This window comes from Taurulus bubalis, assembly GCF_910589615.1.
Source record: "Taurulus bubalis genome assembly, chromosome: 3".
Taxonomy (NCBI): Eukaryota; Metazoa; Chordata; class Actinopteri; order Perciformes; family Cottidae; genus Taurulus; species Taurulus bubalis.
The window spans coordinates 26308358-26326899 of NC_136591.1; the positions used below are offsets into that span (position 1 = coordinate 26308358).

The 18542-nt window shown below is 41.1% G+C and overlaps 2 protein-coding genes across 2 annotated transcripts in view; one reads left to right on the top strand and one right to left on the bottom strand.

Moving 5' to 3' along the window:
• Positions 1-1269: 1269 nt before the first annotated feature.
• cdc40 (cell division cycle 40 homolog) lies at positions 1270-16671 on the top strand (the record flags this gene model as incomplete). The annotated part of the gene is made up of 15 exons (XM_079215980.1): positions 1270-1461; positions 1884-1970; positions 2796-2925; positions 3044-3130; positions 3273-3412; positions 3743-3839; positions 4188-4327; positions 5546-5620; positions 5897-5942; positions 7489-7590; positions 8820-8935; positions 9947-10080; positions 13233-13309; positions 15449-15593; positions 16085-16671. 15 exons carry the CDS (start codon positions 1270-1272, stop codon positions 16260-16262), a joined length of 1746 nt encoding a protein of 581 aa, XP_079072106.1. The 3' UTR covers positions 16263-16671.
• Positions 16672-17362: 691 nt separating this feature from the next.
• The window catches only part of mettl24 (methyltransferase like 24), a 30034-nt gene continuing 28854 nt past the window's right edge, over positions 17363-18542 (bottom strand). The window contains exon 5 of the mRNA XM_079214780.1: positions 17363-18432. Coding sequence (XP_079070906.1) covers positions 18115-18432 — 318 coding nt within the window. The 3' untranslated portion in view covers positions 17363-18114. The remainder of the gene's footprint in view (positions 18433-18542) is intronic.

Genomic DNA, 18542 nt, shown 5'->3' on the forward strand with positions numbered 1-18542 from the left:
ACCAAGACCGTTATCAGTCGAGCAGCTCCGGGTTAAGTGTAATCTTACAACACGGTGACTCGGTTTTAAAAGGCACTTCGTTGTTGCTGTGCTGAGATGCAATAACGTCCACGTAACGTTCTTAAAGTCACATTTTCAAGTTGAAAGAATGCGACTTCGCTACACCGTGCGCCAATAATTACCTGATATGTTTGTTTAAAAAAAAAATCCTTTTTATATTCTTCCCATGCTCACTGAGCAGCGGAGCGTGTGCCACTGTGTCCAAGAATTTAAATCCCCGGGATTGGATCCATGATTGTACTGTCTCTGATATCAAACGTACTCCTGGTGGAAGAGGCGGCGGCGGAGGAGAAGAATCTAGCCACCCTTTTTCCAAAGGGAATCTCGGGGTAGATATTGGAGGAATTGGCATCAAACCTGGTCCCGGTTGAGCTCAACAACAGGGTTCGTAGCAAAATAGCATCCGTCAGTTTTGCTCATATGCGACAAAGACGCTCTTTCCGAAGTAACGAGCGTGAACGGACGTTTATTCGCAAGAAAATGTCCCCGTTATAACCGGCGATAATGGTACTTACCACTCTATTGTTGGGGCGCGAGAGAGCTCGTTCCATGCAACTGCTGCTGTGCTCGTGGGAGGCTCGCAGGAGAACGTGCACGCTCGCTGTAATGGCTAGTTATCTCAGGCCATCATTTTGTGACGTCTAATCCATTTGAGAGATTTGATTGATGTGATTATTCCAACCCCAACTGTACATACAAATCATACAATTACACAATTAATCGATCCCTGCGCAATTTGATCTTCATATAGACTACCTTACAAAATGCATTACATAAAGGTCAAGGACAATACTGGTGTAGATTATGTGGTGCTCGGATATTCAATTATTATAAATACACACACACACACAAATATATATATATATATATATATATATATATATATATATATATATATATATATATATATATATATATATATATATATATATAGCTTACATTGACTAAGCCTTTCAGCTCTACTATTATGTCTGACATTATGGCACGTTATGGCTAATTCTGAGTAACGTTACAACTACATCATTACTGTCCAATTGTGTATAAAAAATAATTCTGTAAATGTAACGTTACTTTTAAAATCTCCATACTGTATATATATATATATATATATATATTTTACATGTAATATCGTGCCATGAGTGGAGTAGCGTTTTTACGTCACAACGGAAGTCTAGCCCTCCTGCTTCCGGCTAATTCACAACATCCAAGATGTCTGCCATCGTGGATTCCCTCGTTTCGTACGGTAGCGACTCGGATTCAGATAACGAGTCAACGTTTAACACCGATGTGAAGATGGTGGACCCGATAGACCCGGACGCCACGGCTCACCTTAAACCTCTGAATTCTGTTCCCACGATGACTGTGGCTGTTCTTAATTCTGCTCCGGAGGTCGCCGTTAAGGTAAGCTAACCAGGCTAACCGACGTTAGCTTAACGTGACATTGTTAAAGTTGGATCATGTGAATCCGCTCGGTGCTTAAACGTATCGGGCAGACGTACGGTTTCATTTGATAACGGGAGGCACAACATGAGTAATTACTTATTGTGTAGAGCTAACCATTTTTAACGTTATCGAACAAAAGTAGGAGGGTTTAGCGGGAAACTGCGTGTCGAGAAGGAGGAGGATGTTGTATTAGCTAGCTAGCTAACTTTTTAACGTGATGTCAAAGAATAACCAACTAGTTGTCAGATCATTTAGAAAAACACACGTTGTCGACGTGGTCTTAAATTAGATTTTTGTAATTCTATTTAACAATTAACGTATTGTGTTGCGAGTCAAACGGTGAGAGTCTGTTCTCTGATTTGGGCGTCTTACCCTTTTAGGAGGCTGTTGAGACTGGCACACACCTGGACCCTTCATTGAAAGAAGTCACATTTAACCCCACATTTGAAACCTTGTTTGCACCAGAGGTAAGTTTTAGAATTACTGAATGAAATATACAGCGTAAGAGTACAATGAGACGTTTTGTTCACTAGATATGTTTGGTTTTGCCTGATTTAGACAGCTTACTTGATCCTTCTTACTATAGTAGAGTGAAATGAAATGATGAATGCCTCCAACGTTAGCGGCTCTGCAATCACACCCACATTAGCACTCATCATAGCATTCTCTATGGTGTGTGTGTCAGTGTCAGAGTAAAGCACGGCCCCGCCTCTCGTGTAAAGACACAGACGGAGAGAAACGGTTTGCAACGGTGCTTTTCCACCTCGGAGATCTCACTCCGTAACTTCTGAATTAACAATAACAGAACCGCTAACTCCGGGCCTTATCGATACTCCAGGTATTTACTACGGTCTTATCGGTTCCCCTTTAGAACCGGGTGTCAGGGGGCATCCCTACCTGACATATACACCAGACCATATTGTCAGTTTTTGTCGCTCAAGTGTGATCTCAAATTATACGGTTTGGTGTTTTTAATTTTGAGCATTCCAGTATAGATGTCTTAATTCCCATCACAGACAGAAACATATCAGTCTTCTTAACATAAAATAAAAATTGTTTTTTTGTGTGGATAATTTGGTCTCTTAATCGCAGAGCACCAGCGTATATGGGAGTCTTGCATAGCCAGACCTCCACAAGGCTGTTTCAGCACTGGACAGGAACAGCTGGCCATCTGCCTCTTAAATAATCATGAATGCATACAATCATAAATGTATCAAAGTAGCAGAATGAATGTATCCAAAACCCAAGTTAATTTATAGTTTTATTCATGATTTTGTATTTCTTCCTCTTAGCTTGGGCCAATAAACCCATTTAAAAGCCAGCAGATGGCGGCCCCCAGAAACATGTTATCTGGCTATGCAGAACCTGCTCACCTCAACGACTTTATGTTTGAACAGCAAAGGAGGACCTTCCATACCTATGGTAAGCTCATCTGTGACCTGTGTGGTGGATTTAAATTATGCAGTTAATGTATTCCTGTTCCTCCTCCTTTTGTACCTCGAATTTGACCGTTTTACAACTCTCCCCACTCTGCTGTTAGGTTATGCTTTAGATCCATCAGTTGACACACACCAGGTATCCTCTATTAGCTACATTGGCGCAGTGGATGAGGCTGAGAAAAATAAAGGTAATCCATCATCACACCTTAATTCCAGTTGTTTGTCTGCATCTGGCTGGATCGATCAGACTTTATTTAGTATGTCTTATACTGCATGAAGTATTGTTAATGGGAGTTTCGGAAGTATGATGTCTACTGCCTCCTCGTTCAGGGCTAACTGTGTTTGAGACCGGACAGAAGAAGACTGAGAAAAGGAAAAAGATCAAAGGTGGAGATGCAGGAGATATGGACAACTTCCTTGGACCATGGGCAAAATATTTAGATGAGAAAGATTCGGCCAAACCATCAGAGGTAATACTGTGTTCAATATATTATATAAACTATTCTGAATGAGTGTTTTTAAATTGTCACTTCTCCATTATTAACCAACTCACTACTTCATAGGGTAGTAAAGCAAGGAAATACATCATCATCCAGGTTTAGGCCATACGGATTACTGTTCGTCAATATGAAAGATAAATTGTCTGTCACTAATATGATTAATCTATGGTTAATGCTTTTTAGTTTTAAATCAATGTTGTAATCATGCATGAGCAGTGGCCCCACCCACTCACTCAAACCTCTGCTCTCAGAGAAAATGTTTTTGCTAATTATTGGATTGTGCTTAATTTTGTTCTACAGGAAGAGCAGAAGGAGCTGGATGAGATCACAGCCAAACGGCAGAAGAAGGGAAAGAATGAGGAAGAGGCTCCTGCAGAAGAGAAAACCGTTCTCCATGGTACTGTGGCCGTCTCTTGTTTTTTTGTGCATCACACTCATTGAAAAAATTTACTGAATTATAAAATCATAGTTTGGATTGTGCGTAAAAGGTACACTAACAAATACACAGTATTTCTTTTGAGATTGAACATCATTTTTGTAGGACTAGTTGGATTAAAAATGTTGATGGAAAGTTGAGTTGAGCTTGATCACGTCGCACGATCTTCCTCAGCAGATTAAGTTTCTTTTTAAGGATTTCTTGTCGACTGAGGGCAGCTGACAGTTCTGTGCGCCTTGAAAACGTATATATACAAATGCTACAGGATTGTTTTTTATAATATTTTGTGTCCTTTTGTTCTCCCCCCAGTTAAAGACATGTATGACTACCAGGGCAGGTCCTACCTCCACGTCCCACAGGATGTGGGTATCAACCTTCGCTCTGCAGATGCTCCAGACAAGTGTTACCTGCCTAAGAAACAGATCCATGTCTGGTCTGGACACACCAAGGTCAGTGGAAAGGACATCGTTTATTTTTTTTGCTCTTCTGTGTGCACATGGATTGCCCCTTTTTATGTACCAGTTAATACATCTTGCTGCTGTATTAGTCATGCACGTTCTGCTTATTGTAAGTATTATAGGTTTAAAATTATTATTAAGTGCAAAATGAGTGTAGGTGTTTGTGTAAAAGAGAAAATGCCATTGTGCAGTCCTTGTTAGAATTTGTGAGGAAGTCAGTAAAAGCCTCCTGGGTGCTCTTGAATAAAATGATCGAGCTGCTCGTCCCTGACAAACCCCAGATTATTCTGTCTCATTCAAAACACCATGTTTATAATTCAAATATAAAGGCAAACACTGGGTTATTCCAAGAGAGATCTGATTCAAGCTTCAGATCTGTCATTGTGCTTCAGGGAGAGAGGAATCACTCGAGTTTTAAATTAGCTCCTATCCACTTTGTGCAGGAAGTAACAGCTTTCAGACTCTCATTTGAAATACAAAGAGATTTGAAAAGATAATAAGCGTGTGTAAGTACTGATGTCGAGATAATAGATGGAGGATGGCTCGTACGTTGTCACCAAAGTTTTATGACTTTTTGGGGAAAGTTTGGAAACTTTAGATAACTATTACAGAGGCAGCATAGTCTGCACACACACTTATCTGCCCTGGGTATTATGAATCAGCTGATGTCTCCCCTTAAGAACTGATTTAATTTCAATAGCCTGGTAATGTTTAAATTAAGTACTTTATATGGTAAAGATGCAGATGTAGTGAAGCCCTTTCCTTAAAATACAAATAATAACTTTAAAAGTGTCCCACTAATACAAAAATGGATATACCATTGCAATTTTTTTTTTAGCATTACTATAAATCAGCAGACGTGCATGGATTCTTAGATATCGAAATATCCAGATCTTTGGCATTATAACGTCATACAGTACAGTCAAATGTAAACTCCCATGATTTAATTATCCTCACAGATGTTTATATATATTTTTTTTTTAAATGCTTGTTAACACACAAATGTTCCACTTTGCACTGTAAAACATGCTGTTTGTAGTAAGAGTTTACAGATTATGCCTCACAAGGCTACCCAAACATGTTTTGCAAGATGTATGTGTATAAAGTTATTGCCAAACAGCATGTGTGCTTGGACTTGTACTAATGGTTAGCATAATCATGATTCTGGTAGATGCATATTAACTTCTCCTGTCTCTGTATGTGTTTCAGGGTGTCAGTGCCATCAGACTATTTCCTAGCTCTGGTCATCTTCTGCTCTCCTCCTCCATGGACTGTAAAATCAAGGTAAATAAGCCCTGTTTTGTGCCATGAAAGACAACACATAAGCTAATGAATGAATGTATGCCCACTATTGTGTTTTTAAAAGATTCAGTTTGATTAATTTTACGATTGGTTGGTAACATTGTCAGCTGTGAGTTTGAATGTTTTATTGTACAGTGCTGCTTTTGAGAAGTTTCAAAGCTAACCTCTAATCAACCTCATGTATTTTTTTCTGCTGTCTTAAAGTTGAGTCATTGCAAATCTGTGTTCACTTGTAGTTGAATCTCTTTCTCTCCGTAGCTGTGGGAGGTGTACGGTGAGAGGAGATGTGTACGGACATTTATTGGTAAGTGATATTACATTTTGATTTGATAAACTGTTAATAATTAATTGTATGAAATGGGAACAGAATTTCAGGAAAGTCATGTTACAAACCACAATGGATCATCAGCAAACATGTTGACATGAAATGTGCTTACGGTCCGGAATGCATGCAGACTTTTGGGGAAATACACAGCAGTGAGAGACTAAGCTTAACAACATTAATGACCCGTCTTCTGACCATTGGCAGAAAGTAAAGGGATTCTTTTTTTATTTTATTTTATTTTTTATAAAGAGTAGATGGGGTCTGGGGGTTTAGCTAATGTGTTCAGGTCGCTTGTGCTCTTCCCAGAGACAGAACATTGTTTGAATAGAGATTGTTTGCAGCCGTGGTTCTGCTTGTCAGCTCCTTCACAGAATATGCATAATTCAGCAGCTCAGGGGCCGATGGGAACAAGGGGCAAGGGTGGGCACAAGACATGGAGAGGAGCTGGCATACAGGAAGAGAGAAGACAGTTTAGGCTGGAATAAACTGACAGAGAGCGACTGGCTGTGGGCTTAATGAGTTGGAGCAGCAGCAGAGATTCAGATGATAATAGTCTTTTTTTTCCTTAGAGTAGGTTTGGATAAATATACGGCTGTGTTTTAAAGAGTATATTAGATTTACATTTTGTTGCTGTGCCCTTGGTTTCATTATCTGCTGTCTGGTTTATTTAGTTGTGTACCACAACAGTATAATACATTATTCTGTTGGGTTTCCTTTTATTTATTTGTTCTCCAGGGCGTTGAATTTAATTAAGTTTCTTTGTTTGCGGATGTATTTGGATGGATGACTTTTAGGTCTTTAGAAAGTACATCTACACAATGTGTTTTGCAATATGAATAGAGCTGCAGAAATTAATCGATTTAGTTGTCAACTATTACATTGATTGACAACTATTTGAATAATTGATTAGTTGGTTATTTATATAAAGTTATTTTTTAATTTAATTTTTTAATCCAGCGTGTTCTGTGTAGTCTTCACACAGACTTACACCAAAAGGCTCTCTGCAGCAGCGCTATTGCCATTTGGTCTGCCAGCAAGCAGTGTTAGAGCAGGCAAGCACTTAGCCTCAGTCGGCTCTGTTATCGCTGTGGAAACAATGTACCCCTGATAAAAGCCAAGGGAGGCGTCTGTGTGCGCTGAGCCCACAGGGACCTCTCATCACCTGTACTGCATGAGAAAAGCCAAAGGGGTTGCGTAGATTGGGATTCTGAATCAAAAAGGAGAAGGTGGAAAACAGTTGAAAAGACAGATGGAGCATGTCATTTTTTTCTTCTTTTTTTTTTTCTCATCCTCCTTCCTCACCAAGCCCATTTTAAGATTCCATTCCCCTCGTCTCCCACAGCCCACATCTTTCTTCCTCAACATCCCTTATTTTCCTTAACCAGATTTCACATTCTTCAAATAAATTGTCTTTCAAAGAAAGGCGGCTGGGTAACAATTGTGGGGGGGACATATTGAATTAGTCTATCGTATGTTTGTTTTTTATTTGTTTGTAATATGTGTCAATTTACTCTGCTTATGCTAGGTCACAGCAAAGCAGTGCGAGACATTTGCTACAACAACAGTGGGACGAAGTTCCTCAGCGCTGCCTATGACCGTTACCTCAAACTCTGGGACACTGAAACAGGTAGGCTCTACCTCCCTGATGTCAACAGTCTCTTTTCTAAAGTTATGCACGTAACTTCTTGTTGTTGATTCTTCAAAATTACTGGATCATGGGAGACGTACTCACTTCTACACTATATAATAAACTTCTTTGATATAATAAACGGTTAAACAAACTGCAGATTGATCGACAATGAAAATATTTTTATTTGCAGCCCTAATTGTCAATCGCTATGAAATATTTTAATCTGTAATCATCCCCAATTCTTTTAATACAGCAGTCAATTCAACATTGGTCCACATATAAACCTAACATGATGTTTTTATGATGAAATCTAGTCACACAATTCCACAGTACTATAAACCATGTCTTCATAAATATAATCAACATCTCGAACACGATCTGATTTTGTAGGACTGACATGGTGACACTTCACAAAACAGCTGAGTTATACTTATCAAATGCTGTTTAATTGTGTTAAATGAATGCTACTTTCAATGTACCCTCGCTACATTTAAGAGAGGCTGCAATGTTGAACACGTCATTGAATTGGTCATTAATTTGTCATATCTATAAAACAATGACTCAATGTAAGCAAATGGCTATGTGTCAATGCGAGCTGTTGTCAAAATGTAGGGTCCCTGCCACATGGTTATCTATTGTCTTCCCCATTGCTCATCTCAATTCCCCTCTCAACATAAGATTGCCAATCCAGCAGAGGGCAGAAAAGGGTTGAATCTCCCACTTGTTGTCAATGGATGCCCTTTGGAACCACATCATCCAAATATTTTTGTTAGTTAACTGACTACACCCTTACGATTTGTTCCCACCAGATGTTGTATTTTTTAGTCTGCAACAGTTGTTTATCTCCTGCAGTGGTACATAACAGGGATGTAGGGTGTAATTATTAGTATTCCATTCTAGATTTGTCCCAGTTCAACACTGGATGTAATTCAGAAATGATGCCGGGGAAAAGCCTATATTCTTATCTAAAGGGCTTCTTGGTGTTGCATTCATTTCTAATGTCCCTCGGCTCTAGCAGCAGTCGTGGTGGCATCATTCCTGTGGGGATTCACCTCCGCTGAATGAATAGAGAAACATTGACAGTTTGGTGTTATGGCTGAGCCGTCGCTGCCTGCAGGGACAGTGCATGCAGTATCAAAAGTTGCCGTTGCCTTGTGTGCTCCTCTCTTGAGAAGCCACTGAGGATTATTATGGAGCTCTGACTTTCATTGTTCCTCCCTCCACAGGCCAGTGCATCTCCCGCTTCACCAACAGGAAGGTACCGTACTGCGTCAAGTTCAACCCTGACGAGGAAAAACAGAGCCTTTTCGTGGCCGGCATGTCCGATAAGAAGATAGTTCAGGTAATGTATTTCAATTCTGCTCACACCATCCCTTCAAGTGGTTTCCCCTCTTGACCAAGCAGATGCACATGTGCATTCCCCCTGTGCCCACAGGAGCATGAAATACACTCCCTTCTCCTCCTCCGGCGCTGGTGTGCGTAGTCACACTCGTGGCTTGCAGTTCAGTGGCTGACAGGATTAGAGCAAGTCATTAATCATGGGTAGCATCAGGGTGGAAGAGAGGTAAAGGGAACAAACTGTGTTAAAAGTAGGAAATCCATAACTATGATGTCCCTCAATCAAGTAACCCTGAACAAAAGAAAAGGAACATTTTAATTGTCATCAGATTTGCAAAAATTATTGTATTTTTCCACAATCCCTAGTCATCAAGTTTGGGGCTGACTAACGTTTTACTCTTGGAGTCTTCATTTAATTAAATATATGTCAACATGTTGATGTAACAAAGTTTGTCTAATTGTTCTGATGAACAGTAGTCACTATCACAATGTCTGGCACAATAAAGAGGGTTAGTACTAAATCATGCAGCTCCCTTCAGGGTTTTGAGAACAGATGGCTGCTCCTGTGAGCAGCCGAAAGCTAAATTAATAAGAAAAAGGGCAGAAATTGAATTGGATGTAAAATTTGCTTGGACAGAAATGCATCCTTTTCATTTGGAGCCTGGGGTCCGTTTCTATGTGATTTCCTTTCCTTTCGAATGCGTGCATACTGTTTTCCAAATAAATCGCTTGTTTGGTAGCTAATCGGTGTCATTACTCTGCTGCAACATTTTTAATTGCTCTTCAGCGACTGCCAAATTACTTTCTTTCAGATTTTAGTTTCACTGAAGTAAGAAAAGTTGTTTGTTTTTGGTAAATCAGCACTGTGCAAGAGTATGCTTTCAAATGTGCAGTGAAACCAGTTTGATGGGATTTTGTGAATAATTCACTTTACTTTGGTTTGCCTTGTCAGAGATAAATGTGTTTACCTCCTCTCTGTCTGTTTTCCTCTCTGCGGCGTGTGTCCCTCGGTCAGTGGGACATCAGGACCGGTGAGGTTGTTCAGGAGTACGACCGTCACCTGGGAGCCGTCAACACCATCACTTTTGTTGATGAGAACCGTCGGTTTGTGAGCACATCGGACGACAAGAGTCTTCGCGTTTGGGAGTGGTAAGTACAAACCAAAGCCTAATATATTAATGCAGTGTTTTGAATTGATCGCCTTGTATTTTTTTTTGTGTTGTACCTCCTGAGCGATGCTCATTATACCCGATATTTAGTAAGACGGCTGCTGCATTTGGCGGTCAACGGTATGAATGTGAAAAAACAAACTCATCAGTGAATCAGTCTGCCTTCTGAAAATTCACCAGAACTACAGACGGCCCTTTCTTGGACAAAGCTCACCCAGCTGCGCTGCTAATCTGCACGGAGTCATGACCTCTGCCATAATGTGCCTGCTTTACATGCATCTGTTGCACTGGGAGTTTCTTTTCCCCCTGGAACAACATTGTACGTTGACAGTGCTCCAGCAGTATCCTTCTGTGAGACTGGCCCATGTTGCCAATTGTAAATTTGATTAAATCAGCATCTTGAAACGCAATAAATCATTAGAAGAGAGATGCACAGGGATGACTGGCAGGTTAGATAAAGTGGAAAACATAATTTTCCTTTTTAAAGTCACCTTTTCTTTGAAATTGCAAAAAAAAAAATCCCCAAATGGGAGTCTACCAACAGGGCTTTACCATCACCACTTTGACGAGTCAGACCATGCTGCATTACCAGTTTTAGCATCGGGAGTTGTGCCGGGTCGTGTCTGAAATAGACCTTCTTCTCCTCAAACGAGGAGTGCGAGATTCAACTCATTACTGTGTGATATACCAGAGAGAGGGAGACCCGTGTTCCGCTCTATGTACTGCTGTTTCTAACCAAATGTAGATAGCTTGAAGTTTAATTTCTCACCTGCGACCCGACATTTCCCTGATTTAGCTGCTTCATAATACTGGCTTTTGATAACTTTTATTGTGAAGAATTGAAAGGATATCAAATGTTTATCACCTCATTAGTGGAGCTTTGTCAGCATTTCTTCAATGAAACACGTCCATTAATACTGTAGGGAGGAGAGGAGTTCATGCAGCAGTAACAAGGGGCGACTTTTATTGTTATTATTAATGTGAAGAATATTGAAAATTCAATATTTGCTATGAAGCAGCGAATAAAGCCAAGCCAGGACATGGGTGTGAAAAAGGGGCTCGAGAGTGACTTGCAGCTTAGCCAGGGGTCCTGTGGTGATAAAGTCTAGTATTTATTGCTAAAAAAATGATAAATATTTGAAGACTAGCTGAAAAAGGAAGCTTCCTTTGGAATTTGGAAGGGGTTGCTTTTAACTCAAGGACCATTTGTGTGGTTCTTTTTTTCTTTCTTCCCATGAACTTTTTTAGTAGAGCGTGGGAGCAAACGGGTGAGTGGTATGCTCGGCCAAAGAGTGGCTTTACTGTCCCTCTTTCTCCCACGGATAACACCTGACTCTCTCAGCTTTCGCTAACCCCTTTTGTGAGAGCTGCTACATGGCAGCATTAGGCTGAATTTAACACAACTGTCTCGTATCTCCGCAATAGAAGCAGAGACGGGCAGATGCTTGTTTAGGATTACGACTTTGCAAACGCCTTCTCGTTATTCAAATGCCATCCTCATTTTAACATGCATGCTCAAATTTTCTGGAGAGACCACTTTGTCTGTCGCAGAGGTTCATCATCGGGAAGCAGAGAGTTGCTTTATGTGTTGGAGGAGGATTACAATCGATATGAGATTTGCCAAGGGGGAGAATTAGCACTTGATCACAAAGACATCGTTCAGAGAGCGACGTAACTGGGCTTGAAGGGACATTTGGGATGATTATGGATTGAGGAAAAAGATGTTCATAAAAGATTAAGAAATGGCGGAGACAAAGCAAAGGACTTTGTTGGTATGTTTGCCATGTCATCAAAGTACTCAATTTCTCTACAGCCTGACTTTCCTGAGCTGTTTGAAAAAAGAAGAAAAAAAAACAACCTCCCTGCCAACCCAAATATAACATTATGTAAATATTTGGCCGGTAATGACTATGCCAAAGTAAATGTTCTCTTTTGTCAATAGTGATTATGTTTTGTGAAATGCTCTTTTCATATTAGTTCCAATTACCAAACAAAGACGATCTGTTTTATTTCCCTCAAGAGAAGCTCAGAAATGTTCTTATTTCTGTCTTGATGGTTTTTTATACAGGCTGATTACACAACGCTAACTCAACCTCACTGCAGATGATATAATGTCTGAGAAACTAAAGTTCACTTAAAAATATACAAAAATGCGGCTGGTTATTGTCATAGTCCCTTATCTTGATCGATGTGAAATAGCCTAAACAACAACCAATCATCTATTTTTCATGAATATGCCAAATGTCAGCTGTTTTCCTTTCTCCTTCTCCCGTCGCTCTCCAGACAACAGAACATTCACACTTGTTATTTCTGAAGCTCAGCAGATGAGATCTGATGGCATTGTTTTCTTTTCCGAGTTTAGCTTTTCTGCAGACATTTGCTCTGACAAACCCAAGCTCTACTTTAATGTCTGATTTTTGTGTGTGTGCCCATAAATTAGTTTGTGTACAAGGGTTTGCATTTCTCATTAAACTTCTGTCTTTATTTCTTTGAAGCCCATCTTTGGTCTTGTGTCTGCGCGCAAACACAGTGCGATCACTTTGCACCAGCTGGTTCTCATCTGAGAAAGAGACGTTGCTTTAGTTCAAGCAGAAGGCAGAATGAGAACAGGGCACTTACTTGATGCAGCCTCACACAGTTTGAAGGCAGAAAGACATATTAGTCACAGTAATTTCTTTAGTTTGCAGAAAGTGTCACAGGTCGGTCACGTACAGAGGAAAAAGAGGAAATTGTCATCCTGGCAGACACTTAGCATTGTAGATTTGAATGACTTTCTGCAGACTCCTTAAGATCAACAAGCCCAGGTTCCCATCTCTCCAAAAGCAGGCAGAGCAGAGCATAAGGAGGGTTGGGGGGGATTAATAAATAATTGGATGACGGTACAGTCAGCAGTGGAGCATCAAAGGAATCTTTCAGTGGCGATCTGGCCTAATTTTTCATCATAGCTGTTTTCTCTTTAGCAACGAGCGTTTTTGAGACAACGTAAGCATCTGCAACAAGCTTCAGCTCGATGAATGTTTTCCTTCTGAGTTGTTGGTGCTTTGAGGCTGCACTGGTTGATTTCCCCCCCCCCCGCCCCCAACATTTAACCCATCTTCAAGTGTTCTCACCGTGCTTTTTTTCCTTTTTCAGGGACATCCCTGTGGACTTCAAGTACATCGCTGAGCCCAGTATGCACTCAATGCCAGCTGTGACGCTGTCTCCCAACGGTGAGTAGGCACATCACGGAAAAACACTCTCAGGGACACAGGACAGAGTACTTTGAGGAGCATAAACCCATATTGCCAGATTGAAGTTGATTCAGTTTTATACCTTCCAATGTTGGTAATTGCTCAAAAGATTAAAAACAAGGCAAGCTGTGTCTTCCCAGTAAATGTATGTGTGGGGCTGTCCAGACACACTCATCAGGATCAGGCCCAATCCTGGCATTTGTGATAGATGGATAGACATCGGCTATATAAAGCCTGATCCATCTCCAATCCTTTGTTTGCTCTGGGGAAGCCAGCTGTCACAGACGGCCCATTAAACTCTGTTAAAACACTATAACGTCCCCTTACTGCATAGTATTGTGAGGGAGTGAACTGTAGGGCACCAGCAGTTTTAAAATTAACGACATGTCACAGAGGGATGCAAGAAAAAAGAAAAAAAATGTCTGGTTGCCTTTTATTTCAGTGATACTTCTATGTTGACGTTAATGTTTGCACTTGAGATGAAAAGACGTTCTCCTTCATCCGCAAATACACACAAAAAAATCTTCCGAAATTTTTCGAGAATAATATAGAAAAATGCCAAATAAAAGCTGTTCTATAAACTATACCAATAGCTAATAGATATTTCCGATAATATGCCTATTCACTTTCTCGCAGAGTTAACTGCATAAACGGCACACTCATATCTGTACGGTAAATATGAAGAAGACACCTGGAGACGCTTTGCTTGACTGGAGGCAGGGAAAACTGCTAGCGTGGCGCTATAAAAAGTTTCAGTTTTTTCGTCACTGTTTGCCAAGAAGTCACTGTGCCAAGACATAGGCTGGCCACACGGCCACCGCTTGGTGTTTTTGCAATACATTTACAATATTACTGGACAGCAGAATTGACTTATGTTTGATGTCAGTTGAAGATGTAAATAAGTCACTTACTGATATAGTAGCCATGTGTTGTGTAGCAGCACACCCACTAAAATAATACCTGAATGAATTCCTCTTCAAATGTAAGGCTCCGTTTTAATCGGGCCTGTTGCACTCAGTCGGCTTCAGCTACCATCAAACTCGTTGTCGCCGCTTCCTGCTTTGATTTCTCCCTTTCATCCTCTCCCTGGTTTCTTCCTTGCTTTGGGTAGCATTCTTATTTGTGCCAACATGGTTTGTTTCTCTTCAACGTGTAAATAATGAATGCGCTCACAGTGGGAGACCACTCTTGCGCCTAAATGGCACCCAGCCCCCCCTTTGGCATAGCAACCACAGCCTCTCCGATTTTCTCCTCTGCCCCGTTTCTTGCCATCTTAACAAAAGAGACAGAGCTGCTGAACTCGGCCAAGTTGTTTTTATTCTCCTGCGTGTATTGCATTTGGCAGTTGTGGACAAGTGTCTTTTTTAATTTGTTTTGTGAGAGAGGATGTAAAAAGAGGACACACACTCCAAAACTAGAACTTTTTCTCACACCACATTAATAACTTCCATCATGTTTCCTTTGAAGAAGTGCAGTGAGTCGTGTAATGCTTTGACACTGAAGCACCGCCTGTTATCACTGTCTAGTGACTTTGAGGCTGTAGCGTTGTCAGAAGCTGCAGCGCTCTGTAAAGTAGATCTCAGAAGAGCAGTCGCTGATAAAAAGCCTCTTTTTCTTTTTTTCATAAATTGCCTCGATCTCTTCATTTTAATGATGGCAGAATTATGAGTTTGCAGAGTATCGTCCTCTCAAACTTAAATTTACACATTTTTGTTTGATTTCTGTGCCCATGAGGTATATTTCCACCAAATGCTGTGTACCCGTAACATTTGACTCTACTTGATGTCGCACCGGATCAGGTTCAGCGCATACTAACAGCAGTGGCAAGCGACATCAAGAAGCCACAGTGGCTGCTTGTGTTAAATATTTGGCTGTACAGAATTATGCTAATGAGACAAACTAGCAAGCTAATGGGCACTTTAAACTTGTTGGCGTGTTGAAATTATTACCGCTGTTCTACTTTGTAGGGGCCTTGAACGTTTAATCTGTGCCTCCAACACTTTGGATCCCATAATTCTTGAATAGATTTTTTTTTAAATGGTTATTTTCTAATTACTCTGGAGCACCATTTACGATTAGCTGTTAGCTACATGTTGTTTTCTTCTTTCTTAACCCCAGGTAAATGGCTAGCGTGCCAGTCGATGGACAACCAGATTCTGATCTTTGGAGCCCAAAACCGCTTCAGACTGAACAAGAAGAAAGTCTTCAAAGGCCACATGGTGGCTGGCTACGCCTGCCAAGTGGACTTCTCCCCAGACATGAGGTAAGCCTTTACTGTGTCGGGGATTAGTAGGCAGCTGAGAATCTCACAGCCGAATCATAGTTTAGAATAGTTGATTTGTTTTGAACTGATGAAGGAAAATATGCAACAGAATTGGCGGTGATTCATCCGTTTCTTTAAGAACAGGTTCAGAACTGTCTCTCTGAGTATAACGGTGAGATAGCACTGTGGAAATTCAGATTATCTAATGTATACATTCCACAAGGAGAGCTAACCAGGACAGTCCAGAAACCTAATTTTAGCTAAAACGGCCATTAAAACCTGTTTCTACCGTCTACTCAACCACCACCCACATTTGTGAGTAGATGCGCCAACCACCTTTCAGTATCCATAGCAACATCGTAACTCCTGGCTAGACTAAATACCAAATAATCAGACCTTTTAGACGGGTGACGTGGCGACAGAAGTAATTTTTAGCAAAATGCAAATCCGTCCATCTTTTCTTCTGTATTGACTGCCTCCTTTTCTTCCAGCTATGTGGTGTCAGGAGATGCGGATGGAAAGCTGAACATTTGGGATTGGAAGACCACCAAGCTTTACCAACGGATTAAGGCTCACGACAAGGTGTGCATCAGCGCACTCTGGCATCCGCATGAAACCTCCAAGGTCATCACCTGCGGTTGGGATGGACAAATCAAACTCTGGGACTAGCTCTGTCCTGTTATGTGTGTCTATCCTAGGAGAGGCTTCTGTGAGATGGTGGGAAGAACTGAACTGGTTCACTGTAGAGAGATGGAAAGGGACTGGTGGTCCCATTATGGTTTTGTGAAATACAAAAGTGAAAGCCACAGGACTGGTATCCAGTCCTATTGTTGCAATGTATTTTTGTATCCCGCCGTGAGAGTAAAAAGATGTATTATCTGTACAAAGATGACTACACACATTTTTAAAATAGTTTCTAATGCAAACGGCATATTAGAGGGAACCATGTCATTTTTTTTTTAATATGTTTTGTTATTGCAATTTTTTGTGTAGTGTACCTCTATAATCCTTGGTAACGATTTGTAATTTTCAATTGTGTGACCATCCCATTGTGGAAATAAACATTCTGTAAATTTGACCTCAAAAGAAAGTGAAGCATTGGTTTCTCAAAGTGTTTCTTCACCCATAGTTCAACACAAAATGGGGAGAAATCGTATTTCTTTTGTTTCTTTCTTTACAGAACTGTAAAAAAAAAAAAATCTGTCAATTTCCATAGAGGTGCATAAAACAAGATTAGGAGCATTTCGATGTGCTGACAGAGCTAAACGAGTTCACCTAGGGGGGAAACTGGAGGGTGTGTTTTACGCGTCCTCGTTGATGCTGTTTGTGGAAGGCGAAATCACCGCATGGAAGCAGTCAGTGCCAGTGGGGCACGCTCGCATGCATAACGTGCTGCAATAAACGCATGTGTGGCCGGCCAATATCAACAAATCAAGGAGAAGCTTGGATAGCAGCACACAGAGGGAGATCATTCTCTGCTTCGGCAGAATTAGTCCCCTACATATTTACATAGATAATAGTTTACTGCTATATTAATGTTCTGAACTGTTGTTATTGAATCATTTTGGAATGATTTGATTGTCAGCCCGGTGCTGTTTTCAGATAAGTTTGTTAGTAAAGTTCTGGTGCAGCAGAGATAGTAGAGCGAGACACCAGAAGAAAACTGGAGGAGGAAAATAATTGACAGTTACACAAAATGTTTCTTTGTGTGGATCTCAATGGGTTTTACTATTTATAAAAAAAAAAAAAAACTTTATTTTTTTGTTGTCTTCTTCCCACACACTTGCCCACACATTCTCCTTCCTAGAGCCAACAAACACTGAACCAATCCAGACGCATCACTGCAGCGTTCTTCCTGTTATTGTTGTGCTTTGTGGTCCAGATTCAATCACATCAGGGCTCAGCTGCAGGGAAGCGTCTGTTTGGTCAGACAACATCAGCATATCCCATCTCATAACTTTATTACTGACATTCCGCTCCTTCTTTCTGTTTAAGCAGCTCCAATCACCCCCTTAAATATCCACATCCCGTCAATGAGGCAGGATGTTTCATCAGCCCCCTTTAACGGTCCCATTTCTTTTGATTTATATTCTGTTGAGCGATTTGTGCAGACTTGTAATCTGGAAAGGTTGTCTAATATCAAGTGGGATGACTGGCGGTGAGCCGAGCTCCGATAGGCACATGAAGGACGGAGGCCTCTGGGACTCGAAGCTGACCTGCAGCCAACAACACCGCCACTGAGGTAGAACACACAGAGCCTCTGGGGGCGATTTCCTCTGCCCCTCTACACGGCTGAGGTTATCACAGGCCAGAAGAGGAAGAGCAGGAGGATAAGCAGGAGCACGGATTCTGGCTTTGCAGAAAAGGTTAGGCAAGATAAGAGAAGTCTGTTGGGTGGGGACAGCTTTGCTCGAACAAGAATGTGTGCTTTGATTTAAAAACTCCATGTTGGGAAAAAGAAAAACGTGCATTTCCATTCAGAATCTGTTCCAGCCAAGATAACGGTTCAGTCCGGCTTCCCTCAAGGCTTCCACTCTGTGTTCACCCAGCTCAGGGTGTAAGCGCTGCTGGCGTTCAGGACATTCTTATGCAGAAAGAGGTGAGGTTTGGCTGGGTCGCTGTTGACGTGGAAGAGGCGGAAGTTTGCGTGCTCCAGTTCCTTGAGCAGGCTGAACCAGTACCGCACCACGGAGGGGTCATCGCCGCCCACCTCAAAGCCCGCCCAGTGAAGGTGAAGCTCCAGCAGCAGCTGACCCACAGAGTCCAGAACTCCTTCCAGGACCAAGTTCTCCAAAATCTTCCACTCTGCGCTCTCCATATCTGCCTTCAGTACATCCACCTAAAACGAGAAGAAAAAAACACATTGGACGTTTTTTCTTCTTCAGGTTATAAATCAGGTCTTTTATAACACTGGAATGATACTAAACTGTGTGGAATTATTGAATGCAA